General features: G+C 47.4%; 2 protein-coding genes across 3 annotated transcripts; both read left to right on the forward strand.

Annotated features, from left to right (window-relative positions):
• Positions 1-70: 70 nt before the first annotated feature.
• On the forward strand, positions 71-4,014 carry DNAJC5G (DnaJ heat shock protein family (Hsp40) member C5 gamma). 2 transcript variants are annotated; one of them, XM_058682860.1, is made up of 6 exons: positions 71-204; positions 1,004-1,119; positions 1,427-1,640; positions 2,070-2,211; positions 2,742-2,812; positions 3,015-4,014. In XM_058682860.1, the coding sequence occupies exons 2-5, from the start codon at positions 1,007-1,009 to the stop codon at positions 2,792-2,794; spliced, it is 522 nt and encodes a 173-aa protein (XP_058538843.1). In that variant the 5' UTR covers positions 71-204; positions 1,004-1,006; the 3' UTR covers positions 2,795-2,812; positions 3,015-4,014. The 2 variants fall into 2 exon arrangements, with proteins under 2 accessions (XP_058538843.1, XP_058538842.1); XM_058682859.1 differs by having other exon boundaries at positions 2,742-4,014.
• A 933-nt stretch (positions 4,015-4,947) lies between these two features.
• Positions 4,948-27,634, forward strand: TRIM54 (tripartite motif containing 54). The gene is made up of 9 exons (XM_058682855.1): positions 4,948-5,469; positions 21,656-21,828; positions 22,352-22,523; positions 25,657-25,752; positions 26,193-26,426; positions 26,701-26,723; positions 26,836-26,960; positions 27,085-27,177; positions 27,472-27,634. Exons 1-9 carry the CDS (start codon positions 5,302-5,304, stop codon positions 27,486-27,488), a joined length of 1,101 nt encoding a protein of 366 aa, XP_058538838.1. The 5' UTR covers positions 4,948-5,301; the 3' UTR covers positions 27,489-27,634.

Raw genomic sequence — 27,634 nt, forward strand, 5'->3', positions numbered from 1 at the left:
CTACGCCCAGGCTTCCTTGTGAGTGAAATAAGTCCCAGCCTCCACGCAGCCTCATCTTCCAGATTTTCCGGCGGCGCCAAAAAGCGACCCGGAAGGTTGGCGCGGTGCACAAGCGCGGTTGCCCACTGGACTTCGGCGGTGTGAAGTTTCACACCCGGATGGAGGTTGTACGAGGCCTCCCCAGCCTAGGAGGGCGACTCTGAGGTAGAAGTAGAGCGCCAGGCCGGGTGCGGAGTCCACACAGAGCCAGAGGGCTCTGGGAACCAGAGCATTACCTTCCGAGCCTGTGGCCTTGGCTGCCTCCCACCCTCTGGGGCCCCGCTCCCTGGTCCCTGCCTGGTCGGCCCCCGCAGCTACAACTTTCGCTTGGGTCTTCATCCCTGGAGTCACCCCTGTGTTCTCCCCGCTGCCCGCGCTCCGAGGTTTGAGAGGGGAGGCTAGGGAGAAGAAGGCCTCTGGCCTAGCTGCAGCAGCGGCCTCCGGCCTGGCTTTTGGGACACCTGACTTCTCAGGTGGCTCAGGCTTTGGTCTGAATTGTTTCTCTCTTGGGAATTGTACGTCTCCCCGATTCCAGACCCAGCCTGCACGAGGACTGGGCTGCCGTGGTCTTTCCAACGCCGCAGTGAGCTTGGACAGGCCGTCTCTTCCGGGACTAGTCGTTCTGGACAAAATCCGCTTCTTCCCGTGGTTTGGGCCTTCCCTTGCTTACACCTCTCCGTGACGCGGCGTGTGTCTGGAGGGCTGTGTCGCTGAAGGGAAAGGGCTGTAGCCGGGAAACGTGAGGAGCCGTTTCCTCTTTAAAATTTGAATTTGGATGTCCTTTCTGGTCACCTGCACTCTCCTGCTAGTCACAGAGCCCGCTCACTGTTGTCTTGCGCTTGTCCCTTTGTAGTCATTTTACTTGACTGGCCAATGAAGGCATTGGGTTTCCTGTCACTAGGAGTCTCACTTCTCCGTGGCCTCCCCTGTGGCAGTTCTCACAAATGCATCTCCTCTGACCCAGATCATGGCTCATTTGGATGAAGCGGCCCACCGGCTGTCCAAAAGTGGCACAACCCTCTATGCGGTGCTGGAGCTTAAGAAGGGCGCCTCACCCGAAGACATCAAAAAGGCCTACAGGTTTAGACTTCAGCCTCTTTCTAAGCCCTGGGATTCCCCCCACCCCCCCAAACCCTTCTCTTTCTACCTTGCTTCCTGACCCATTTTTAAACCCTCGAGCCCTCACTTTGGGTCAGACGGGGCCATCATCCATTTCATTGTGGCGTGGGACAGCATTTAGACCTGGGTTGCTTGCCTCCATCCTTGGCACCACATCTCATGCATTCTTTCTTCACATCCAAAGGCCTGTCCCTGTCATCCATCCTGCCCTCCCTCCCCAGCCATTCCCTAGCCATCCTCTCCCTCCTTTTGGGTATTGCCTGGGTAGGAACCTGGCCTTGAAGTATCATCCAGACAAGAATCCAGGGAACGCTCAAGCAACAGAAATATTCAAAGAGATCAACACAGCCCACTCCATACTGAGTGACCCCAAGAAGCGGAAAATCTACGACCGGCATGGCTCGTTGGGAATATATATATATGATCACTTTGGCGAAGAAGGCGTCACTTACTATTTTACACTGAATAGTTGTTGGTTCAAGGTATACAATTCTTCTAGTCCTTTAAGAATAAGGAAGGGGGCGCCTGGGTGGCTCAGTCGGTTAAGCGTCCGACTTCAGCTCAGGTCACGATCTTACAGTCTGTGAGTTCGAGCCCCGCGTCGGGCTCTGTGCTGACAGCTCAGAGCCTGGAGCCTGCTTCAGATTCTGTGTCTCCCTCTCTCTCTGCCCCTTCCCCACTCATGCTCTGTCTCTCTCTGTCTCAAAAATAAATAAAAACATTAAAAAAAAAAAAAAAAGAATAAGGAAGTAGGGGTGACCTTCCTCTTCTTGGAGAGCTAAGCCTCCTCTCCTAGGACAAATGCTTCTGCTCTCTCTTATTTTCTGGGTGCTGGGGGGATTCAGGGAGGGGAACTGGAATGGAAATCTAGAAGAACTGCTGGGTCAAGGCCATTCTTTCCCACCTTTCAGACACTTGTCCTCCTGTGTGCTCTGCTCACCTGTTGCTGTTGCTGCTGCTGTTGCTGCTTTTGCTGTGGAACACTTAAGCCACCATCTGAGGACATTGCTAGAAGATATCAGCACAATGTCCAGAATCAGCCTCCCAGGTCAGGTGAGGACCATAGACAGGGCCTGAGGTAAGAACTGGATTAGGAATGAAAGAATAGTTGGGAGTGAAACCGTGAACCCCTAATATGGGAGACTCAGGTCAGTATTGAGGCAAAGTGAAGAAAGAGAAGGGGATACACCCGGTTTCTGAGGGGCTTTTGCCACCCACTGACAATTTGAATGTAATATCGGCCTCTCATGACTAGGCCAGGAACTGGGAGTCGGGGGGAGTTAGGCTAAGGCTAAGGAACTGGGAGTCGGGGGAGTTAAGGTAAGGAATGGGTGGGAGAGTGCCTAGAAAAGGCAATAGTTGGAGACAAGCTAGAGGATGAAGTTTACTGCCTTTACTCTAAAGGAAGATGACGTGCCAGATTATCCCCGCCCCAAGCAGTTAACTTTGTGTGGCTTGACTGAAGTTTACTGTAGTGCCACCTAGTGATGCTGATGAGTAACTGCAAAGTGATGCTTTTCTCACCCCGGGACTAAAAATTGTTATTAATTGTTGATATATGTGGTTTTCAAATTCCACCATAGGAAACAAAAGAAATTTTAGAAGAGAGGACGATGATAATGAATTTCATGGCTGAAAGATTAAGAGGAATGAGGTACATATGAAAACTGAAATGCAGCCAGAATCAAGGGATAAGAAAAGAAACATAGACGAACTTCTGATGAGTCATTAGTAGAAAGTTTATATTTTATACTGTGGATTTCATGTGTTTATATCCTTACCCACAGAGGGCTTGCTTTAAATTCTGGATCATCATTCCTTCTTGTTAGTAAGGTGCCAACTTCTTTTACCCCCAGGTGCTGACCCAGTGAGGGTGCCTTCTGCCACCCAATCCACTGGACACACCGAAGAGAGGAGCAAGTAGCCCTGTCCTGACATTGACCCTGATTTGCCCCTCTTCTTATAAGAATCCAAACTTAGAAGCATTGATGGCATCTATCCTAGTGACGATGCCACCTCTGTCCTTGATGGTATCACTGACCCTGGCGATACAGGGTCACCCAGCCACTCTTCTTTTTAGCTCCAGTCCCAATTTTAATCTGCTTAGAGAGCAGCCTTCCCATCCCTACCCTTATGAGGTCTCAGGCAGTGGTGACAGACTTTTCCCCAGCATTCTTTTTCCTGTGCCTTCCTTGGGATTTGAGCCAATTTCAGCCGGTAGGGTCCCTTAGCTGCTTGCAATATCTCCACCAAGATCCTGATAACTGAGCAGGGTGGATCCTTTCCCAGAGCTACTATAGCAGCTAACCTCCTTTGTTGCACCTCTGCACCAAGAACTCTAACCATCAGCCTCATTCCTATGCCAGCACACCTTTCTGGGGCTGGTCTCACGTTCTTCTGGTGCCCATGCACTTGTCGTTATCAGCCTTATTCCATGCCACCATGAATCAACCCGGGCAAAGTATGAATGCATTTGAGATGTAGGGGTAGTTCTCCCACCTTTGGATTCTCCCTGGACTACACCACAGCACAGCATGCCTTAGCATGGGTCCTATGAGTTAGCTGAAGCTCACATATCAGTGCCTGCTTGCCTTCATCCTTTTCACCATGTCTTGTGCAGGCTGATCATCATATATTTTGTTCTTAAAACAGGGGCGTGAAACATGTGATAGGGAGAAGATTTTACTTTTCCAGACCCTTTTACCACTCATGCCTCTTCACACTGCCTGTTTGGTATACTCTCCACACCATTTATTTTCCTGTCCACCCAAGGTCAAAGCTAGTAACTCCTCAAACCTCTCTCCTGACTGGGAGAAGGGGTAAAGAATGTCAATAAATAAAAGAGCTTTTGTCCAATCCCAGTGCATCTGTTGGGCCTAAGAAAGACTAATTGTGCCTGGGATCGAGCAAAAGGCCCGGGGAGAAAAAGACAGAGGGCCAGTGCTCACATCTGAGACCAGCCTGCCTTGGAGAGGAGGAGGCCAGGACAACTGTAGAGTTGGGGCAGAGACTTCCCGGAGCCTTGTGATTATGATTTTGTCAGTGCTCTAAAATTTCCCCAGAGACCAATTCCCCTGGTACCCAAAATAGGTTCCTGGCACTCAGGTCCCTTCTGCTCAGCTCAGCTTCTCTCGATTTCCTAACAAATTTAAAGTCCTTGGAGTGGCTCCAGTGATGTGTTCATGGACCAAATTCCCACACTTTTTCAGAGGCACGCTCATGAGGTCGTTCCAGGCCCTGGTGCGACTGCCAGCTCTAGCCTCCTTAGCTTTTTTTTTCCTAGGGTGGTATAAGAAGGTTCTGGGCAAGAACAACAATGGACCAGAAGTGTTGGACCAGAGCCTTTCTCTCTAGTCACCGATGCCCCTGTTCTGATTTATAGGGATCAGCAGAAGAAGGTAAAGGTCACTGGCTATGCCTTGGAGGCAGAAACTTTCACTGACTGTAGGTCTGGTGAGATCTTTCCTGCCACCCTGAGTCATGTATGGCTCCTCTCATCCAGGCCAGTTTAGATTGTGTATCACTGCCATGGAAGAAGAGCCCAAGGCAGAGCATGGGGGTCAGGGGCTCATAGGAGCCTTCTGAGTGTGAGCGCCTGGCACCTTTGCAGACCCACCTTTCACCATAAACAGTGAAGCTCACCCCTGCTCTTGCTTAAGGGAGTCACCCATTCCCGAGTGAGTCAGGGTCACTCACTTCGTGACAGCTGTGGCTCGCCTTACATGAGCTAAATTGGGAGTTGGAATGTCATGCAGATGCCCCTTGTTCCCTACCCCCATGTTAAAATTAATCTCCTCTCTGGGAAGTAAGGGACAAACAGTGCTGCCCATAGAGGGAACAAGAGTCATTTGGGGAACAAAAGAAATTTCCAGGGACAGAGTCATTCAGGGAGGGAGGGATAGATAAAGCTACATGTGTCTGGCTGGGTTACAGAGCAAAGAATAGAGAAGTGTCTGAAAACAGCTATCTGAGGACGAGGTGAATTGTTGGAGGAGGGGACAGGAGAGATAGCAGAGCTATTTCAAGAGTGAGCAGTAGAAGGGAACAAGAATCCACGGACAGTCTAAGCGAGGAAGGGTCCAGAGGCAGTGAGGGAAGGCCAGGACCAGGGCCGAGGCCAGGGCAGGCACGATCGCTGAGGGGATGAACTTCACAGTGGGTTTCAAGCCGCTGCTAGGGGATGCACACAGCATGGACAACCTGGAGAAGCAGCTCATCTGCCCCATCTGCCTGGAGATGTTCTCCAAACCAGTGGTGATCCTGCCCTGCCAGCACAACCTGTGCCGCAAGTGTGCCAACGACGTCTTCCAGGTGGGCCAGGGATGGGGAGGGGGGAGGGCAGGGCCAGGTGACGGAGTGCGGATTTGCGGGAGACTTGTCATCAGGTCAGAGCTGAGACCCCAGAAGGGGATGGGCAGAGTGCTCTGTGAGGTGGGTGCTGGCTGTCCTGGTAGAAGAGCAGAAGATTCGGGGTCCTAGTAGATCACAATGTAAGCATGAGTCAGCAGTGGCTCTGCAGGCTGGCTGACAGCCTATGTGTGCACAGACCGCGGCTGGAATGCCGGCATCTGCAGAAGAGAGAAGACCCCCATAGAAACCACTAACTGGGAGGGAGGTGATCCTACACCAGGCTGTGTAATAGTCTGTGCTAGACTCTGCACTCCAGTTTGGAGTTTCAGATTTTGAGAATGGTAGGGAAGATTTGGAGAAAATATCACTGAGATAATGAAACATTAAAAAATAAGTCCTGTGAGAAAAGCTCAGGTTGCAACTATTTGTATTTGAGACAAAGTTCAGCACATCCTCTTTTGGGGCAGAGTTAGTGGGCAGGAGATTGGGAATTCTCCCCAACTAAAAGTTCACACCAGTGCCCCACTCCGGATTGGTTAATAAAAGGGCCTGCTGGTTAGAAAGCATTGTGGTCACTTAAGCAGAAAGAATGCAGAGAAAGGCAACCACCTTTAGTTTATGTGAGGTCATGGGGCAAAGCATACGTAGCTAATCGAATTCACAAATGTCATTTTAGCTACTGGTTTCAAAAAGAAAAGCAGCATTTATCAAAATGGTTTATAAACGGGTTTTCTTTCTTGCCTTGTGCCACTGGAACAAAGATCACAGATCGTAAAGAGATCATAAAGGGGAAAGTTGTGTGCTCTTCCGTGCACATGCGCGTGCACACGCACACACACACCTTGCGAGTGAAATAAAATCTCTGAATAGACCAGAGCTGGCTAGCTTAGTAGGCATGGCAGTGAGAAGGAACATTTGAACACATATCCTTCAACCATATCAGAATTCAGAAGGAAATAATGTTGAACACAAATGCTTTTTAACCTAATCAAGACTTTATTTGGTTCTTTCAGGGTAGTGTGTTTGGGAAAAACCAATGGGCTGGCTAAGTCAGCCATTCCACAGCTATGCTCTGTGACCCACCCTTTGCTATATGCCATCTTCCCACTGAGGCCCATTCTCATCTCCTATTCTGTGTGTCTAAACCTGCCATTACATTATTTGGCCCCAGAGTATCTCAAAGCCAGTGATTGTCTGTCTCTGGGAAAGGCTGACTGCTCTCTGTCTGCTCACCTTGGACATCAAGTCATGAGCTAGAGGCTTCGCCTTGCCCACCATCTTAGTTTTCCCCTTGGTCTGAGTACCTTTCCTCCAGGCTGAGATGCCTAGGAGGGAATGGCAACAAGATTTTGCCATCCCTTCTCATTAATTTGTAGTGAAACATCCTGCCATTAAATCTTGAGATACATGAAAGCAAAGAGGAATTTCGAAAGTGAAGGTAATCTGTCCTATGAAAAAAAGTGGTCAGAATATTAAAGTGGGAGGCATATAGTATCAGGCAGAGGGACCCAGAGACAAGTTCCCTATCTATAGGGAGGCTAGATGATGTTTAAGTGACCTCTCTTGTTCAAGTCAGTGCTCTGTACTCAGGCACACTGTTTTGGTTCCTTGAAGCTCTGGAATACTGGGACACCTGGGTGGCTCAGTCGGTTGAGCGACCGACTTCAGCTCAGGTCATGATCTCATGGTTTGTGAGTTCGAGCCCCATGTTGGGCTCTGTGCTGACAGCTCAGAGCCTGCAGCCTGCTTCTGATTCTGTGTCTCCCTCTCTCTCTGCCCCTCCCCCCACTCATGCTCTGTCTCTCAGAAATAAATAAACATTAAAAAAATAAAAAAATTAAAAAAAAAGGAGAAGCTCTGGAATACTGATTGGGCCCAGAGAGAAAGGGACTGGGTCAAACCCGATGCAGAATATTTAGGAAACAACAGGATTCCCAGAGGTTTGGGATGGTTCTGTGGATCTGGACTGATGTGTCTCTTTTTAAAGTGCAGAGCACCCCTGGGCACCACCACCCCCCCCACCACCACCACCACCAAGGAGAAGAGTGAACAGCTCATTTCCTTGCTCTGCTTTATTTGGGGCAGCCTGGTGGGAGGCTGACCCAGTTCTTTGGCTGCACTTCTGTATATACATCTCAGTAGATCTCCCTCTGAAAGATGAGCATATTTAGTTTTTTCTCACATTGCCTCCACATTTTGACAACTGTAGGCATAATCAGATTGTCTGTTTTCTAAGTATGGGAACAAGCTTAGGACTTTTGGTAATTCTATCTTAAAACCATTTAAGAAGAATACCCTGAGAACATTGCCTAGAAAGTTAATAGAACTTATAAAAGTTATACCGGTATCTCTCTCTCTCTCACTCTCTCTCTCTCGCTCTCTTTCTCTCTCTCTCTCTCTCTCTCTCTCTCTCTCACACACACACACACACACACACACACTTTCAAATAGGAGTTTGTATCATGAAAAGTGACAACCCCAGGCCCTCAGTTCCCTTCTCCAAATGGAGGTAGCCATTTCCAACTTTCTTGGGTATCCTTCCAGAAATTTTCCATGGATAGCTACATCTGAGTGTGGGGTGTGTGTGTGTTTAGACTCACTGTCCTACATCTGCCTTTGTTTGCTTTCTCTCGGTGGTTCCATCTCTACACATTCAGATACACGTTTTCATTTTTAAATGGCTGAATAGTGCTCTGCTCCATTGTTCTGACTCGACCACAGTCTGTTTCATTGATCCTCTAAAACATTTAGATGGTGTCCAGTGTTTTGCTGTCTTAACAACTGCTGTGATGAACAACAAACAAGAATTTTGGGGAACTGTGGCTCACCTGGCTGGCTCAGTCTGTGGAGCAGGCGATTCCCGATCCCGGGGTCATAAATTTGAGCAGCACTTTGGGCATAGAGATTACTTAAAAATGTTTAAAAAAAAAAAAAAGGGGGCGCCTGGGTGGCGCAGTCGGTTAAGCGTCCGACTTCAGCCAGGTCACGATCTCGTGGTCCGTGAGTTCGAGCCCCGCGTCAGGCTCTGGGCTGATGGCTCGGAGCCTGGAGCCTGTTTCCGATTCTGTGTCTCCCTCTCTCTCTGCCCCTCCCCCGTTCATGCTCTGTCTCTCTCTGTCCCAAAAATAAATAAAAAACGTTGGAAAAAAAAAATTAAAAAAAAAAAAAGAATTTAGGGAATTGTGACTTTATAACATCAGGTTAACTAGAGAGTCAGGAAGCAAATTTGAATAACTAAAACATGTCATTGAAAATGTTGAATAGTATTAAAGGTTTGGGAGAAAGTCTTCCATTATCGTATTTTCCCAGCACAGTTACTTTCTCCTTTGCATATTACTTTCAAGCCCCTGTTGACATACGTATCTTTACATAGTTGCCATCACAATTTAACTAGTTTCCTTTAGAGCTGTAATACATCTCTCCTTCACCCTGACTTTAAAGAGAAAAGACACCAAAATACCACATTAACCCCCTCTAATTTCTCCCTCCCTCTTTCTCCACACTTGCACCCACTCAGCTACCAAGCACTTTGACTAGAGGAAAGCTGTTGGTGTGGGAATTTGACACAAACATCTTCCCATGCGTTTCTGTATTTGTAAACTCTAGTCACTTCTAAACTCCTTTAAGCAGGCCTTCAGTTTATTTTTGTACCTGCCCCCACTTCACTGTGGGCACTCGTTTATGAGCTGCAACCTGTTGTAATTTAACAGACAACCAGAAGGTTGTTGAGGAACAGAGTTTCTGGAGGGTGTCCATTTAGGGAGAGATTTGCAGATACGGGAATATGAAGAAAGGGGTCGCCGCCGCCTTCTGTAATACAGGGCAGTCCAGGAAAGACATGCCCTCTGGTTCACTCCACCTTGAAAGCCAGTTTGTTACCAGTTCGCTGTGAGGACCCGCTGTCAGGCCTGCCTCCTCCACCACTTCCCCTGCTCCCGAGGGACCTCCCCAGCCCAACCATGGGTGGGTCTCCTTTGTGAGAAATTGGTTCACTGCAAGTTTGTGAACGGCATTTACCTTATGGCAGTGTTAGGGGTCTTGCTTACTTGACAGGAGAAACTGGGTTAGTGGAGAGCAAAAACCTAGCCCGAGAATCAGCTCCCGAGTTCTAGTCCCACCAGCCTCTTCCTTGATTTGCCGTGTGGTGTCAGTCAGGCTATTTTACCTCTTCAAGCCTGTTTACACATACATGGGTTAATAGGATACTTTAAACTGATCTTTTTTTTTTTCCATTTTTATTTTATTATAGAGAGAGAAGCAGGGTGGGGGGGACACAGAGGATCTGAAGCGGGCTCTGCGCTGACAGCAGAGAGCCTGACGTGGGGCTTGAACTCACAAACCATGAGATCGTGACCTTAGCTGAAGTCAGATGCTTAACTGACTGAGCCACCCAGGTACCCCTAAACTGACCTTAAATATCCTTATAATTCTAACAATCCGATTTCACAAATTCAGGAAATTTTACCATGGATTTCCATTTTTTAAGTGTTTTCTATTCTGTTACCAGTGTCCTGACTTGTCTCACTCTTCTGATTTTTGATCTTCCTTCCAGCCAGTCTCCTGCCACAGACCCCTTGTGCCAGGCTCTTTGCTAAGTTCTGTCAGGCATAGCTAACCCTCCACTCAGAATCCCTCTCCCACCCACTGGTGGCCAATATCTGGATTCTTCTAAGGCTCTTCAACATTTCTCCAAATGTCTGATCTTCTGTCTACCATTTTGCCACAGTTTCTCCAGTATATTGTGAAGGTGTGGCTCAAGGGACGTGCATGGTCCGCTATTCCTCATTGACGAGGTCACCATTTGGGGGGAAATAGCCTCCAGCAACCCTCTTGAACTCACAGAGCATCTTTCTAGACAGAACATTTCTATTAGATGCTATGGAATATTACAAAGAAAGGAAGCACCATACAGCCTAAAAGAGATAGCTCATGGAATGTATGCCATACAAAAGCCTGGAACATAGCCTAGAATTAAATTCCATTTATTTATTGCATTCCATTGTATCCTCCACAGTGAAGAAGGAACAGTTGTTTCATGACCTGTGGTTCTATGTGGTCATATACTTTTAGGATTGTTAAGCACTCTTTGTGAAATGCTCTATAATTTATAAAGTACCTTCACATTCATGATTCCATTTGAGTTAGATAGAATGGATGTTACTTCCATTTTACAGGGACAACCCAAGAAACAGGTTGTAGTCTTACAAAGGGACAGAGTAGGGACATAAATGTAGGTCTTCTGTTTCCTAGAGTGATGGAATTTTCTCTACACATCACCTCATTGGCACATGAAATTTTGCTTTATGGGGCTGGCTTTCTTGTGTAAAGGTAAGATTTAAGGAAAGAACAAAATTTAAGTGTGTGATAAAGCCTGTCAGTTATTTTCAGTTATATTGTTAGTCTTTTTAAAGTACAGGTCTATTGCCATATGCTTCTACACAATTGTTTACAAAAGCTTGTATCTTAAGATATTAATTCAAAGATGCATTATATACAGTGTAGTTTCTTTGCGTTAAGAACAGGCCTATTCCCATATGCTTCTACAACAATTGTCTACAAAAACTTGCATCTTTTTTTAGTGTTTTTTTTTAATTCCACTTAGTTAACATACAGTGTTATTTCTTAGTCTTGAAATACAAAGATAAACAGAAGCAGAAGATAGGATTTTGCTACCTGGATATTAGTCAGCTGAGAAATCTTTAGTCCAATGTAGAGACTGTCAGCTATGGAAATGTATTAAGAAAGTTGCCATCTACACCTTAGTGTATAAAATTCCTGTCTGTCATGAGACCATGTAGGACTCACAATCAGGGCAGGAAGTAATCTCTTTTTGGACCATGGACCCCTTTGTCAGTTTGTGAAGCCTGTGGACTCTAAGGGCAATATGTGTGGTTTATGTGAGAAAAATGCTTTTATTTATTTATTTATTTATTTATTTATTTATTTATATTTTTAATGTTGATTTGTTTCTCTTGCAAGAGCATGAGAGCAGGGAAGGAGCAGAGAGAGAGGGAAAGAGAGAATCTAAAGGAGGCTCCATCTCACGAACAGAACTGTGAGATCATGACCTGAGCGAAAATCAAGAGTCAGACGCTTAATCAACTGAGCCACCCGAGTGCCCCCCAAAAATGTTTTTTAAATGTATATGTACTACAAAAAAGTTATATGTACTATATATGATTGTAAAGAAAATGGATTGCATTAGAACACAGCATCATTCTCATACATTCTCAACGGGGGTGATATTGCCCCAAGAATATCCATGGTATTAAAATTTTTTATTGTGATTGTATTTTAAAATTTTTATTTAGTTTTTGCTTTCATGTAAAACTTTTTCCCCCAGCTTCACTGAGATATAATTGACAAAAATTAGACATATTTAAGGTGTGCAACGTGATGATTTGATACTGTGAAATGATTACCACGAACTAGTTAACACATCCATCACTTCACATGATTACCATTGTGAGCTACTCTCTTAGCAATTGCCAAGTATAAAATATATAACTAACTATTAACTATAGTCACCATACTGGACATCAGCTCCCCAGAATGAACTCATCTTAGAATTGAAAGTTTGTGCCCTTGACCAGCATCTCCTCATTTCCCACACCCCCCACCGCTGGCAGCCACCTTTCTACTTTCTGCTTCTTTGAGTTTCACTTTTGTCGATTTGGGGTACTTAAATTTAATGGGGAAGGGATGGCTATTAGGGGCAAAAATGTCTTAAAAGCTTCCTGGAAGGAGCAGTCATGAAAAAAGCCTGAGAAACACTGGAATATAATTACCAAAGTAATTAGAACATGTCTGACAGATCTCTGTCTCTCTCAGATCAATCAATCAGTCAATAATAAAGAACACGTTGGATAGAGTAATGTATGTGCTCCTCGATTAACACATTAAATAATGAGATCAAGCAGTGGGCCTAGTAACTACTATAGTTTAGAAGTAGTGATAAGCAGAAATTATTTTTGGATATTCGATCAACAACAATACTGTGATGTGAAAATACCTGTGATTTCTGTTGGTGGCAAAGTGCTCTAAAATTGTGGTTTGTTGCCTACATGTGTAATTGAGGGAAATGTCCAATTTATGCTATTTAATGAAAATAAAAATATGATTTTTTTTTCTCATCTGAGTTCACAGAATTCTGGTCATGGATCTTTTGGGGCTACGGTCCCCAGATTAAATACTTCTAAATATTACAGGCACCAGCATCTTCCCAAGCATCCAGGCTTGAAATGCTAGAATAGTCTTTGACTTTCTCCTCTCCCCACAGCCCACCCACATTTAAGTGATTGGCCAGTCCTACTGATTCCACCTCTGGCATCCCCAGTCTTTCCAAGATTTCTGCCACCACCTGAGGGCAGGCAGGTGACTTGCACTGACTACTGCACTTGCTTCCCAGTTGATCTGTGCCTTTAACCTCTCTCTCCCCTCCCATCTATCCAAATTACCTGTGAGATTAATATTCACTTTTTTTTTCATGTTTATTTATTATTATTTTTTTAAATTTATTTTTGGGACAGAGAGAGACAGAGCATGAACGGGGGAGGGACAGAGAGAGAGGGAGACACAGAATCGGAAACAGGCTCCAGGCTCCGAGCCATCAGCCCAGAGACTGACGCGGGGCTCGAACTCACGGACCGCGAGATCGTGACCTGGCTGAAGTCGGACGCCTAACCGACTGCGCCACCCAGGCGCCCCTCATGTTTATTTTTGAGAGAGAAAGAAAGAGAGCAGGGGAGGGGCAGAGAGAGAGGGAGACACAGAACTTGAAGAGGGCTTCAGGCTCGGAGCTGTGAGCACAGAGCCTGATGCAGGGCTCGAACTCACAAACTGCAAAATCATGACCTGAGTGAGCCAAAGTTGGACGCTTAACCAGACTGAGCCACCCAAGCGCCCCGAGATTAATATTTACTCTTATTTTCTCTCCTAGTTCAGAAACCTTGCCTACAAAATTAAGTTCAGATCCTTACCCTTAAATTCAAAGCCCTCTGTGATTTTACCACAATTAAAAAAAAAAAAAAATTTAAAAGCCCTTCATGGTAAAACCCACCTTTCTAGCCCCCCCCACCCCCCACCATGACTCCCCTATTTGTAACCTAAAATCCTATAGTCTCTCTGGTTTCCTGAAACTCTTTCCTACCTAACCACCTGCTACCTGTCTACCCTGTCTTCAAATGGTATCTTCTTGGGGGCACCTGAGTGGCTCAGTCAAACATCCAACTTCAGGTCATGACCTCCCAGTCCGTGGGTTCGAGTCCAACATCAGGCTCTGTGCTGACAGCTCAGAGCCTGGACCCTGCTCAGGATTCTGTGTGTCCCTCCCTCTCTGCCATTTTTTAAAAATGGTATCTTCTTAAACATCCCCTCCTCTGAACTAACAGTTTTTTACCGTTCTCCTGCTGGTTTATCTTCCTGGCGTTTATGGCACTCCAGCGCCCCCTCTCCATTTATGTCAGTACTGAGCATTGCAATTTTAAAAGGTAAAGTTTTTTTCCAAACCCCAAAATTTTTGTACAAAATTTGGAATTTATTAAAAAAAGAAAAAGAAGAAGAACCGAATAATCCACAATTCTATCAGCCAATGACAGTTACTGCAAAAATATTTAACTTTTATATTTATGCATTTTAAAGGTAATTCAGAGTCCATAGAAATTTGGGATATGTAAATGACTACAAAGAAAAATTTTAAATTACCTGTGGATCCCATCACCCATTCCTAAATTAGGATCCTACTGTCTATATTGATTTATGTCTTGCTTTTTTTCATCTAAAATCATAACATGAGGGGTCCCTTGGTGGCTCAATTGGTTAAGCTTCCAACTCTTGGTTTCTGCTCAGGTCATGATCTCACAGTTTGTGGGTTCAAGCCCCACATCGGGCTCTCTGCTGTCAGCAAGGAGCCCGCTTCAGATCCTCTGTCTCCCGGTCTCTCTGCCCCTACCCTGCTCACACTCTCTTTTTCTCTCTCAAAAATAAACAAACATTAAAAATAATAATGAAATTGTAACATGAGTATCTCTCCATGTTACAAAGAACTCTAAGATAATTACATAATAATTCCATTATAACTCATTTAATTGCTCCTCTGCTGTCAAGCAACCAGAATGTTTCCTATACGAAAAAGAAATTTTATTGTTTATTATGATTACAAAAACAATACAGGTCCATTATATAAAATCCAAACCTCATAGATAATGCAAATGATAGAACATGTAAATCCATCTAAACACCCTAGCACTAGGGGTTCCTAGCAGCTCATTCGGTAGTGTGACTTTTTTTTTTTTTTTAGGTAAGCTCCACCCCAAATGTGGGGCTTGAACTCACAGAGCACTTGACTCTTGATCTCAAGGTTGTGAGTTTGAGCCTCATGTGGAATGTGGAGATTACTTAAGAATAAAATCTTTTTAGGGGCATCTGGGTGGCTCAGTCAGTTAAGCATCTGGCTCTTGACCGGTTCAGTTCACGATCTCACGGTTCGTGGGTTCGAGCCCCGCATTGGGCTCTGTGTTGGCAGTGCAGAGACTCCTTGGGATTCTCTCTCTCCGCCCCTTCCCCACTTGTGTGCTCTGTCTCTCTCGAAGTAAATACATAAACTTAAAAAAATAAACTCTTTTTTAAAATGTAAAAACAAACAAACAAACACACCAGGACTATTTCAGAGATGGGATTTCAGGAACTGTTTATATCAGGCAGGAAGAGGGCGCTCCAGGGCCAGCTGGGGGAGGCACAAACAAGTGAGATACTGAATCACAGGAGTCAAAGTTAAAGAGGGGGATGGTGGCCTACATGGTGTGAGAGGGGGAGGTTGTTATAAAAACCACCAGCTCCCTTCCTCGTCCGATTAGGGTGTCTGAAATTCTTACCATATTATATCAGTCAATGCCCATTGCTCCCAGAACATCAGCCTTTGAAGGGAGCAAGTGCTAAGTACAGATCCCTCTTTTTAGATCTGAGGAAATTGAGGCCCTGAGAGAAATTATTTTCCTAAGGTCATAAATGGCAAATCCCAAACCAGATCTTCAGATCATTGCTACTTTCCCTATAGAGTGCTGCATTAAATGCCTTCTGTTAAAATGCAGAGATGTTACCAAGAAGGGGTAACTTTTTTTTTTTTAATGTTTATTTGTTTATTTTGAGAGAGAACATGAACAGGGGAAGGGCAGAGAGAGAGGGAGAGAGAATCCCAAGCAGGCCCCACATTCAGCACGAAGCCCATGTGAGGCTTGATCTCATGACCATGAGATCGTGACCTGAGCTGAAATCAGAGTCAGACGTTTAACCGACTGAGCCAGCCAGGTGCCCCAAGGGGTAACCATTTTATCCACATATCCAGTACAGGTGACTTTCTCAAAGTAGCCACCCAGCATTTGCAAAAGGTTTGGGACACAAGACAAATAAGTTTCAATTGAGGAGGGCGTCAGGAAAAGAGAGTGACTCCTCAGACTTCCTCTCACTTAGCCTTCCTGATTTTTGCCATAGCTGGGTACCACCTGTGCAATGGTTGATTATTTCCTTTAAAGGGGGCTCACTTTTAAAGCTTAAATATTTACTTTATCTTCATTCTAAATGACATAATCCTTGAAAAATCCCTAGTCATATAGGCTGGTTATTTTTTCTAATACGCATTAAAATCAACACACAAAAATTGAAAAAAAATTTTTTTTTAATGTTTATTTTTCAGAGAGAGAGAGAGAGACAGAGTGTGAGCAGGCGAGGGGAAGAGAGAGAGGGAGACACAGAATCCAAAGCAGGCTCCGGGCTCCAAGCTTTCAGCACAGAGCCCGACGCAGGGCTCGAACCTACAAATCACAAGATCATGATCTGAGCCAAAGTCGGATGCTTAACCGACTGAGACGCCCAGGTGCCCCAACGCACAAAAATTTTAAATGTCCATCCTCATACCACCTGAAATCATCATGCCTTCATCAGTATGTATACCGTATTTAGGGAAACACTGAGTTAGCTCATGAGGAACACAGAGAGGGCCTCTAAGCAGCATGAGTGCGCCATGAGTTAAAGAGCCTGGGAAATCCAAAAGAAACTTAACTATTTCATTACTAGAAATTCAGCCCTAGTACCAAAGGGCACCTTTGATACATATACCACAGACTGACTAGCAGAGGAATATGGGGTGTGGAGTCGGAGGCGGGGGCATGGCTGAAGCAGTCACAGAAAAGAGGGGATGCCCTGGAGGTTAAGAGGAAAGCCAGCCAGCCAGAGGTAGGATGTGGCAGAAGGAACTGAGCTTTGGGAGAGGGAGGAGACCATGGGACCAGTGGAAACTGGGAAATCTGCAGTCAGCTGCGGTACCTGCTTCAGCACCAGCCCTTAGCCAAACTGCAAAGAAGGCAGACGTGCCACCCTTCCCTCCCACCTGCCTGCCGGTGTCCTCTCCCCAGAAAGGTGCTCTTCAAACAAAGGATTTAGGGGAGACTGCCTGATACTGCTTGCCTCTCAGACCCCTGGGGCCCAGGAGAATGGCGGTGATTAGCCGATGGGATGAGCTGCTAAAATGTCTTTACCTGGTGAGGAAGTGGTGAAGAGGTAGTGGGCTTCCCGGTCCACCCAAATCTGCTTCCTTGGCCCAGATGTACCAGGTCATGATTGCTTTTTTTTTTTTTTTTTTTTTTTAACTGTTTTTATATTGTGGTAAAATGCACATAATATAAATTTGTTATCTTAACCATTCTTTTTTTTTTTTTAAGTTAATTTATTTTGAGACAGCACGAGTTGGGGAGGGGCAGAGAGAGAGAGAGAGAGAGAGAATCTCAAGTAGGGTCTGTGCTGCCAGTGCAGAGCCCGACATGGTGTTTGAACTCACAAAATCACAGTATCATGACCTGAGCCAAAACCAAGTCCCATGCTTAACCGATTGAACCACCCGGGCACCCCAATTATCTTAACCATTCTTACGTGTGCAGTTCAGTGTCATTAAGTATATTCACACTGTTATGTATCCAGAACTTTTCATCATTCCAAATGGAAATTCTGTACCCATTAAATAATAACCTTCCGCTTCCCTGCCCCTCAGCCCCTGGTAACCACCATTCTACTTTTTATCTCTGTGAATTTGACCATTTCAGGTACTTTATATAGAGGGATCATACAGTATTTGTACTTTCGCAGCAGGCTAATTTCAGCTAGCACAAAGTCCTCAAGGTTGATCCACGTTGTAGCACGTAGTCCTGATTGCTTTTACCCTGTTATTTTCCACTATGATCTGTGTGACTTCCGCCAGTGTCTCCATTCTACCTCCTGCTGTAGTGTCATGAGTGAATTTTGCTTCTATGTTCGTAACATATTTTACTTGATTTCTTCATTCTGCCATTTCCCTTCACTTCTCCCAGCTTTGATCACTTATATCTCTTCTTTAATCAAAGAGACGATGTTTTCTTTCTTTTTAAAAAAAATTTTTTAATGTTTATTTATTTTTGAGAGAGACAGAGACAGGATGCGAGTGGGTTAGGGGCAGAGAGAGAGGGAGACATAGAATCCGAAGCAGGCTCCGGGCTCTGAGCTGTCAGCACAGAGCCCGACGCGGGGCTCGAACCCACGAGCTGTAGATCATGACCTGAGCCGAAGTCGGACGCTCAGCTGACTGAACCACCCAGGTGCCCCTGTTTTCTTTAAAAGTGTTAGATTGAAATACTGTGTCTAGAAGCAGTTCTTCTCACAAAGCATATTCTTCGTCTGTCCGCTGCTTGCCATGCTTTCTTTTTCCTTTTTTATTATGTCCGTTTACATCTCCCATTGGATCCCTTCTGCTTACCATTCCTCTTTGAATCAGGGCAGTTTTATCTGAGGCTGAGGATGAATTCCTTAGTCAACCCTCCGTCTACCTTGCCTTTCTTCCACGGTCCACTGAAGTGTAAACTGGCTAGCTGGATGTTCCCATTGGTTTGCCATCTCTGTTGCAAGCCCAGTCCTTTGGCTTCTGTGGTGAATTAGAGGGGTATGACCCGGATTAGCAGGCAGCTGAGTGGCTCCATTTGGTTATATCGCCTTAGTGTGTTTTTCACACAGAAGTCTGGGGAACTAGCTAGTCTGAGGGCATGTGGAGATCCATGGGCGAAGGTCTCCCTCAGATTTGAGCGATTTCCTTTCCTTTTCACAGAGAAACAGGTTATTCTGGTTGCAAGCCGGACCCCTGTATTGCTTCATGGCACAAGGGGTTTTGGGTTGATGGGTCATATTTTGTTTACCTCAGCTCAAATAATCCACAGTTGCACAGCTCACTTTTAGGTTGTTGTTTCCTTTGTTAAGGGTTGATGTTTGGCCTTTTACGACCCTAACTAAAATCTGTTTTACCTGAGATTCAGAGGGGCGAATGTTAGCTCTGGGCATCATCCTTCAGGTGGCCTAAATTCTGCTCCATCTGACAATGTACTATATTGATTTTTTTTTAATGTTTATTCAATTTTGGGAGACAGAGACAGAGCACGAGCAGGGGAAGGGCAGAGGAGACACAGAATCCTAAGCAGGCTCCAGGCTCCGAGCTGTCAGCACACAGCCTGACACGGGGCTCAAACTCACGAACTGTGAGATCATGACCTGAGCTGGTTGGATGCTTAACTGACCAAGCCACCCAGGCACTTCTAGCATATTGATATTTAGAATGGACCCTGGGGTTAGAGTGCCTGAGTTCAAATATTGGTTCTGCCATCTGTTATCTGATGACCCCCCCCCCCCCCCCCCCGCACAATTTATTTAACACCTTTGGGCTGCAATTTCCTATCTTTGAAATGGGGCTAATAGTAGTACCTATTTCAAGGGTCGATAAGAGGTTTAAATGAGTTAATACAGATAAAAGAGCTTAGAGAAGAACCTGGCATAAAGTATGTGTCCAGTTAGCCATTGTCACTATACTTCCTGTAGTCTTAGGGGGTTAATGTTCATGTCCTCCACCATATTTACAAGAAATCCTTGAGGGTTAAATTCAATAATGTCTGGGAAGTCCATAGCATGGTGCTTGACACATAATCGGCCCTCAAAACATGAGTTGAATGTTAAATAATGAGTATAGAGGAAGGGGGGGCTGTGAGGGAGGAAAGTGGAGGAGAGAGGCTAACTCAGAAGTTTGTGCTCTGGGCTAAGACTTTAGCCCATTCAAACATTCAAACCCATTTCCACCCATTCAACCATTTCCTGAGCACTTTTATATGCTAGCCACTAGCGAATCAAAGAGAAGTAAGATCCCTCCAGGAGTTTGCAGGCTTGGAGTTCTCCCAACACCTCCTTGCTCACTTGGATTCTAAGTAATGAAAGGTCATTGTATTAAGTAAGCAAAAGCCCAGTGGTCTTACACTTTCACCCACACCCTAAACTCAGCAGGATTTATATACAATTGCAGCTACTGAGAAAGACAAAGGCACAAACGCAGCCTTGGATAATCTCAAAGTAATGGGTTCTGGCCTAATGTGTTAACTTCTTAGGATTCACAAGAAATTCCCCCAAAATGTGAGATTTGTGACATGCCAGTCACTCTCCCTAGTATAGGCTTGCCCACTTCCCAGAGGCCACATTTCCTGCCTTGCCTACATCTGTTGCTTCTAAAGGTTCAAAGAAGACTGCGGACTTGGATGCCCTCTGTGTATCCTGGGTGCTGTTGCACACATAAGGGTCCCTCTGGCTGATGTCCAGCGTGAGGATTTGGAGAATTTCATCAAACTCACCTTCAGGAAATACATCTAAGTTTTCAAAGTCACAGGTGACTGTTCTCTTCATTAGTCTCTAGGAGTCCATGGCCTTCCAGCCAGCTAGGACTAAGTTGTGCTTAAGTGACAGAAAACCCAAATTGCTGTCTATGCTGACAGCAGTGAGCCCCGTGCAGGGCTTGAACTCAGGAACCGTGAGATCGTGACCTGAGCCGAAGTCGGAAGCTTAACCAGCTGAGCTACTCAGGCGCCCCAGACACACAATCTTTATTCCATGTGTCTTGCTAAATACTCAGAGGCTCTATTACTGAAGAAGAGAAGGTGAATACCGAGGAACAAACAGTCTCTACCAGTTTTTTCTCTCTGCTGCTGCCCACAAGTTGACTTTGTGGTCTTCTCCGAAGACAAGCCTTCCTGTTCATACTTTCTGACCCCTTGGGCTTTCCACTTCCACTTGCACAAGACTGTGTCTTTGCAGTGTCTCCACAATGTCAGCTCTTTGCCCAACTCCACAGGTCTTTTCAGTTTCAGAGCCGCGGGTGGTCTAGCCACCCCCACCTCTGTGTCTCCGTTCTAAATTCCTGGAGAGAAAATGTGATTGGTTCTGCTTGGGTCAGGCGATCACCTCCTCAACTCTGAGCCAGTCATCTGTGGCCTGGGCCATAGTGGGGTTCTCCCTTTTAGGATGGGAAGGAGCAAGTTCTCTAAGAGGTGTAAGTGATGAACATCTCTCGTAAGTCTGCCTTCCAAGCTTAACTCTTGTCATAACCCTGCCTGCCAGATGTAGTTGTCAGTTTGCTTGTCCTTAGGGCAGGGTGGCTTTTGTTCATCTTATCCCCAGAGCCTCGAAATTACCTGGCACCCTCAATATTTGTTGTAGAATGAATAATCCAGTGTAGTCCTTAGTTTTCCAGACATCGGATGCTTGCTCGAATTTACATGGTAGAACAGTGTGAAGGGCAGCACAAGAACACAGGACTCGTGGCTCCCAGTCTCTAGGATGGTTTCCTAGGAATTGCCCGGCACGATGTGGCCTGTGTGCCCCATTGTTCAGCACTTGTCTGGTCTTCCCTGCTGAGGGTTACAGAGAATCTCCCCTAGCTGTGGTCTGTGAAAGCCCCAGCAGGACATTGGCTGCACCTCACAGAGTCCATTTCCAACCTCAACCTTCCTGCCAATGCCAATGTCTCCCCACACCTGCAGGTTGGGCCCCATTAGGGAGACCATCCTGACTGGGCCTTGACCAAAGTCGGGCTCTAGATGCAGGGACACTTAAGGAGTAATGAGCCAAAAGTGGGAAAGAAGATCTCCATGGCCACCCACCGTTTTCAGAGGAGGAGGACCTCCCCAAGGAACGGAGCTGATGCCTCCCCTTCCACCATTCTCCTACATTTTATTTCAGCCCCCACAACCTTTCCCCCTGCCTCCTCCCTGTTCCTCCATGCCTCACCGTGCGTGTTCTCTCATGCTACTTGTCCCTACAGGCCTCGAACCCTCTGTGGCAATCCCGGGGCTCCACCACTGTGTCTTCCGGAGGCCGTTTCCGCTGCCCATCTTGCAGGCATGAGGTTGTCCTGGACAGACATGGTGTCTATGGCCTGCAGCGAAACCTACTAGTGGAGAACATTATCGACATTTACAAACAAGAGTCTTCCCGGTGAGCTGTCAAGACCTCTTGTCTCTCGAAGGGGCAGGGCCTGGGACACAGAACAGAGAGGGGAACCAATCAGCCAGAAGGGAAGGGCTGAAAGGATCAGCCTCTTTAGAGATTAGAGGACTGGACCCTGGGAGGGGGAGGGATTTGCCCCAGGTCACCCAGCTGAGGCATCTCAGATCCTGGGCAGGGCTTCACCTGTACCCTCTCCACCTGGGGGAGGGGCTGGCAGTCCACCAGCAAGGCCCTTGCCAACCTTCTATGGCTTCCTGCCCTGTGGGACTTCCCTGGCCCCCTGGAACAGACGCTGTTCTTGGATCTAGGCCTCCTCTACCCCTTAGCTCTCTGTATTCCTCAAATGAAGGGCACTGTGGAAGTCGCTCACCTGCCCAGCCCCAGCTCCAGCTGTGATTGGTGGTTGGTGAGGGCTGAAGAGAAGGTGTTCATGGGGGCCTGCACTTGTGGGGCCCACCTCCCCCCCAGCCTGGCCCCTGACCCTTCCGCCACCCTGCCCGCTCCCCTCCAGACCACTGCACTCCAAGGCTGAGCAGCACCTTATGTGCGAGGAGCATGAAGAGGAGAAGATCAATATCTACTGCCTGAGCTGTGAAGTGCCCACCTGCTCTCTCTGTAAGGTCTTCGGTGCCCACAAGGACTGTGAGGTGGCCCCCCTGCCCACCATTTACAAACGCCAGAAGGTATCAAGCAGCAGAGGGAGCAGGCATGTGGGACCAGAGACAGGACAGCCTTTCAGACTTCATCCTGTCACTCCACTTGGGTTTAAAAGTCACTGCACTTGGTTTTAAAGGCAGGCAGATCAGGGGGCGCCTGGGTGGCTCAGTCAGTTGGGCAACTGACTCTTGATTTTGGCTTAGGTCATGATCCCAGGGTCATGGGATGGAGTCCTCCCTCATGCAGCCTGCTTGGGATTCTCTCTCTCTCTCTCTCTTTCTCCCTCTCTCTCCCTCTCCCTTTCTCCACCCCCTGCTTCTCCCCTATTTGCTCACATGGCACTCAAGCTGTCTCCTCTCTCTCTCTCTCTCTCAAAAAAAAAAATTATACACACACACGTAAAGGCAGGCAGATCAGGGCTACAGTCCCAGCTCTATGCATGACTCAGTGTGACCTTAGGTAAGTCACTTGACCTCTCTGGCCCTAACTTTCCTTGCTTGTAAAATGGGGATGAAAATGCCTGCTTTGAGAGTCGCTATAAGGACACAATTAGATCATGGAAGATGTGAGCAACTTCAGTTTGGTGGCCTAGATGCTCTCCGGGCCCTCTCACTACCACACAGCTAGATTCGACATAAAACATAATTTAAAAATTATATCAGTGGGCACATAGAAAGTAAAGGAAATCTCCAAGTGGGGGTGGAGTGGGGTGAGGAAGGGGCAGTAAGCTGACCACAGAACCTGGGGTGGTAAGCACAGAAAAGGCCAGACTTCCCATGGGTAAATGCTGGCAGTATTACTGAGCCAGAGGGATGAGACTACGTTGGGATGAGACTGTGTCTTCAGACCTCTGTAAGGTGGACACCTGAACTGAAGAAACCCAGGTTAAACTGGAATCCCAGGAACTAAGGTAGTCAGTCATGCCACCTGACTTTTGACAAAAGCAAATGCAGATTCTGCCTGGAGGAAAACACCCTCAATTTAGGTATTTGGGTTTTCCTTAGATTAAGAACAACAAAATATCAGTTCAAAAGTGAAGATACTGGGGCGCCTGGGTGGCGCAGTCGGTTAAGCGTCCGACTTCAGCCAGGTCACGATCTCGCGGTCCGTGAGTTCGAGCCCCGCGTCAGGCTCTGGGCTGATGGCTCGGAGCCTGGAGCCTGTTTCCGATTCTGTGTCTCCCTCTCTCTCTGCCCCTCCCCCGTTCATGCTCTGTCTCTCTCTGTCCCAAAAATAAATTAAAAATGTTAAAAAACAAAACAAAAAAAAAAACAAAAGTGAAGATACAGAAATAAATGTACCGCGTGAGTGCAGGCGGTAGAAACAAAGTACAGATCAGACCCCTGAGGAATTCAGATATTGGAATTATTGTTTTTAATTTTTAAAAATTTTTATTTAAGGGCGCCTGCATGGCTCAGGGGGTGCCTGGGTGTCTCAGTCGGTTAAGCGTCTGACTTCGGCTCAGGTCGTGATCTCCCGGTTGACAAGTTCGAGCCCTGCATCAGGCTCTGTGCTGACAGCTCGGAGCCTGGAGCGCTTCGAATTCTGTGTCCCCCTCTCTTTCTGCCCCTCCCCCGCTCAAGCTCTGTCTCTCTGTGTCTCAAAAATAAACATTTAAAAAAATGGAAAAAAAAAAGAAAATAGTTTTTAAAAAATTTTTTTAATTTATTTTGAGAAAGAGAGAGTGGGGAGGGGCAGAGAGAGAGGAAGAGAGAGAGAATTCCAAGCAAGCTTCACACTGTCAGGTCGGAGCCCAATGCGGAGCTCAAACCCATGAACTGTGAGATTATGCCCTGAGCCGAAATCAAGAGTCAGATGCTTAACTGACTGAGCCACCCAGGCACCCCTCAGATATTGGAATTATTAAAGAATAGAGTATCACTGTGTATAAAATGCTTTTTTTAAAACATGGAATAAAAAGGGTGCCTGGTGGCTCAATCGTTTGAGCATCCAACTTTGCCTCGGGTCATGATCTCCCAGTTTGTGGGTTTGAGCCCCGCGTCCGTCCGGCTCTGTGCTGACAGATCCGAGCCTGGAGCCTCCGTTGGATTCTGTGTCTCCCTCTCTCTCAGCTCCTCCCCTGCTCTCTCTCTCTCAAAAATAAATAAACAAAAAAAACTAAAAAAATAAAAAATAAAAAATAAAAAAATAAATAAATAAATAAATAAACATTTTAAAAATGGAATAAACAGAACAGGCAACAATAGATTATCAAAAATGCTGATTTAACAAAGAACCAAATAGAGATTTAAAAAATGAAACTCTAGGGGCACATGGGTGGTTCAGTTGTTAAGTGTCCAACTCTTGGTTTCAGCTCAGGTCATGATCTCCTGGTTCGTGGGTTTGAGCCCCATGATGAGCTCCAAGCTAACGGCACAGAGCCTGCTTGGGATTCTCTCTCTCCCTCTCTCTCTCTGCCCCTTTCCTGTTCGCTCTCTCTGTCTCTCAAAATAAATAAAAATATTTTTTTAAAAAGGAAATTGCTTTAAAAACTGAAAATATAGGGGAGCCTGGGTGGCTCAGTCAGTTAAGTGTCCAATTCTTGATTTCATCTCAGGTCTTGATCTCACTGTGCATGGGATGGAACCCCACATCAGGCTCTGTGCTAACAGCATGGAGCTTGCTTGGGATACTCACTCTCTCTCTCTCTCTTTCAAAATAAATAAACTTTAAAAAACGAAAATATAATTGTTGAAATTTCTGAAGAGAGAATTAGCAAACAGGAAGAGAGGCCTAAAAAAATAGCCCAGGATGCAGCACCGGGAGATGAGGATGAGAAGCTGTGACACATGCCTCCTCAGAGTCACAGAAGGAGAAAATAAAAAGAATGGAGAAGAGGCAATAGTATCCTAACAGATAATTACAAAGAATATTTCCAAATTGATGGAAGACACGAATCTACAGATAAAGCACTTAGCCCGAGGCCTGGATGTTTGGCAAATGTCTGCTCCTTTCTCATTTGGTGGTGGAGGGGCTCCTCTCTCCGCCTCCCTCCAGAACCCATAAATGGGCTTCCACACTTCTTAGATGGTTCCAAGCCATCTAGATCTCTGGAATAGCCCTGATGGTGGGGTGGAGGGGGCGCCCTGGCCGGGATGGGAGGGGTACGGCTCTAGGCAGGGCCCCCCAGTTCTAAGTGCTGGCCTGTGTGTGTGGCAGAGTGAGCTCAGCGATGGAATCGCAATGCTGGTGGCCGGCAACGACCGCGTGCAGGCAGTGATCACACAGATGGAGGAGGTGTGCCAGACCATAGAGGTGAGCCTGGGATGGGAGGGAGGGGAAATTTCTGGGTTCCTGGGGGGTGAATCACAAGTGGTGGGATATGCTTAGCCAAGCTGCTAGGTTTGAGTCCCAGCTGTGCCCCTTGCTAGCTCTGTGACTTTGGCCCGGTCACTTCACTTCTCTGTGCTTTGTAACTATAGTGACGGATGGTAACTAGACTTGTGATCCCTTCACAATATATGCAGATGCCGAATCACTACATTGTACACCCGAAACTAATGTAATGTTAAAAGTCAATTATATCTCAATTTTTAAAAATCTTGTAACGGTTATTACTGAGAAGACCCTGCCCTTGGCTGCACCTGTAGGTCTGCCGCTATGTGGGGTACTTTCTTGGCTCCCGGTGGCTTCCCTTTGGCAGGGAGTGCTCTCCCGACCAAGAAGGAGTTCTCACCCTTGCTCCCCTCTTTCAGGACAACAGCCGGCGGCAGAAGCAGTTACTAACCCAGAGGTTCGAGGCCCTGTGCGCGGTGCTGGAAGAGCGCAAGGCTGAGTTGCTGCAGGCGCTGGCACGCGAGCAGGAGCAGAAGCTGCAGCGCGTGCGGGGCCTCATCCGCCAGTACGGAGACCACCTGGAGGCCTCCTCTAAGCTCGTGGAGTCGGCCATCCAGTCCATGGAGGAGCCACAGATGGCGCTCTACCTCCAGGTGGGCCCCGGGGGAGGGAGGCAAGCCGCAGAGTGGCTGCCGTGGGGGCCCGGGCACCTGGAGGGCACCACCTGGAGGGCGGGGCTCCCGTCTTACCTCCGGCACCCGTCTGCCCCACTTTGCCTCGGGCGAGTCACCCCCGTTTGAGTCCACCTGCTCCTCAACGAATTGGGATACGCATCCCCGCCCACCCCGCGAGACTGTGGGCACCAGAAACGGGACTTTGCCAGCGCTTGGCACGGTGCTTACGCTCCCCCTCCTTTCTTCCCTGCAGCAGGCCAAGGAGCTGATCAATAAGTGAGTAGGCCGAGCGGGAAAGGCAAGGAAGGGGCTGCCGGGGCTCCGCCGCCGCGCGGAGGGGGTTGCGGGTGCCGGGGGCGTTTCCAGCTGAGCGGCTGCCGCGCCGCAGGGTCGGGACAATGTCGAAAGTGGAGCTGGCAGGACGGCCAGAGCCGGGCTATGAAAGCATGGATCAGTTCACCGTGAGCGTGGAGCACGTGGCCGAAATGCTGAGGACCATCGACTTCCAGGCGGGTGAGGGACGCAGGATGGGAGGGGGCGGCAGGCCGCGGGGACCGGGGGTCCAGAGGGGCGCGGGGCGGGGGGGTCACGACCAGAGAACGGGACTCCCACCTCACCGCGCTTTCCTTGGGGCCAGGCGCTTCTGGGGAGGAAGAGGATGAGGAGGTGGCGTTGGAGGGGGAAGAGGGCAGCGCGGGGCCAGAGGAAGAGCGGCCGGATGGGCCGGAAGGTGAGTGTGGCCTGAAGGGCCTGGCGGGGCTGGCCCTAAGCTCCGGTCCCCTCTTCGATGATGGCCTTCCTGTGGCACGGGGATCGCTGGGAGCCTCCCAACCCCCGGCAGGAGGGGCGCGCCCCCTAGCGCGCGTGCACAAGTACACTTTCCCACCAGCCTTTACTCTGGGGCTTGGGAAGACCGAATTGGGTCGGGAGGTAGAGGAGAAACCCACTGGAGAAAGTGGGTGAGCTGGGGTCCGGAGCCGCCAAGTACCTCCGGAGCGCCTGCCCACCGAGCTTTCTTTCCCAGGCACCGGCGGGCACTGACCCGCCCCCCCCTTTGGGGAGCCCGTGCACCTGGGGCCTGGCGCTCGGGGTCGCGGAGGACCTGCGCAGAGACCACCGCGCCACACAGCTCGGCGCCCCGCCGCGGGGGAGGGACTCAATAAAGGGCTAACGAGTCCAAACTCGCA

The sequence above is a fragment of the Neofelis nebulosa genome, chromosome 9 (genome assembly GCF_028018385.1).
Source record: "Neofelis nebulosa isolate mNeoNeb1 chromosome 9, mNeoNeb1.pri, whole genome shotgun sequence".
Classification (NCBI taxonomy): domain Eukaryota; kingdom Metazoa; phylum Chordata; class Mammalia; order Carnivora; family Felidae; genus Neofelis; species Neofelis nebulosa.

Bases quoted from the DNA above. Each gene is read 5' to 3' on its own strand.
- DNAJC5G (XM_058682859.1), top strand. From the start codon at position 1,007: ATGGCTCATTTGGATGAAGCGGCCCACCGGCTGTCCAAAAGTGGCACA. The intron at 1,120-1,426 runs GTTTAGACTTCA...TTGCCTGGGTAG, and splicing joins GACATCAAAAAGGCCTACAG to GAACCTGGCCTTGAAGTATC. The intron at 1,641-2,069 runs GTATACAATTCT...CCCACCTTTCAG, and splicing joins TGAATAGTTGTTGGTTCAAG to ACACTTGTCCTCCTGTGTGC.
- TRIM54 (XM_058682855.1), top strand. From the start codon at position 5,302: ATGAACTTCACAGTGGGTTTCAAGCCGCTGCTAGGGGATGCACACAGC. The intron at 26,724-26,835 runs GTGAGTAGGCCG...GCCGCGCCGCAG, and splicing joins GCCAAGGAGCTGATCAATAA to GGTCGGGACAATGTCGAAAG. The intron at 26,961-27,084 runs GTGAGGGACGCA...CCTTGGGGCCAG, and splicing joins GACCATCGACTTCCAGGCGG to GCGCTTCTGGGGAGGAAGAG.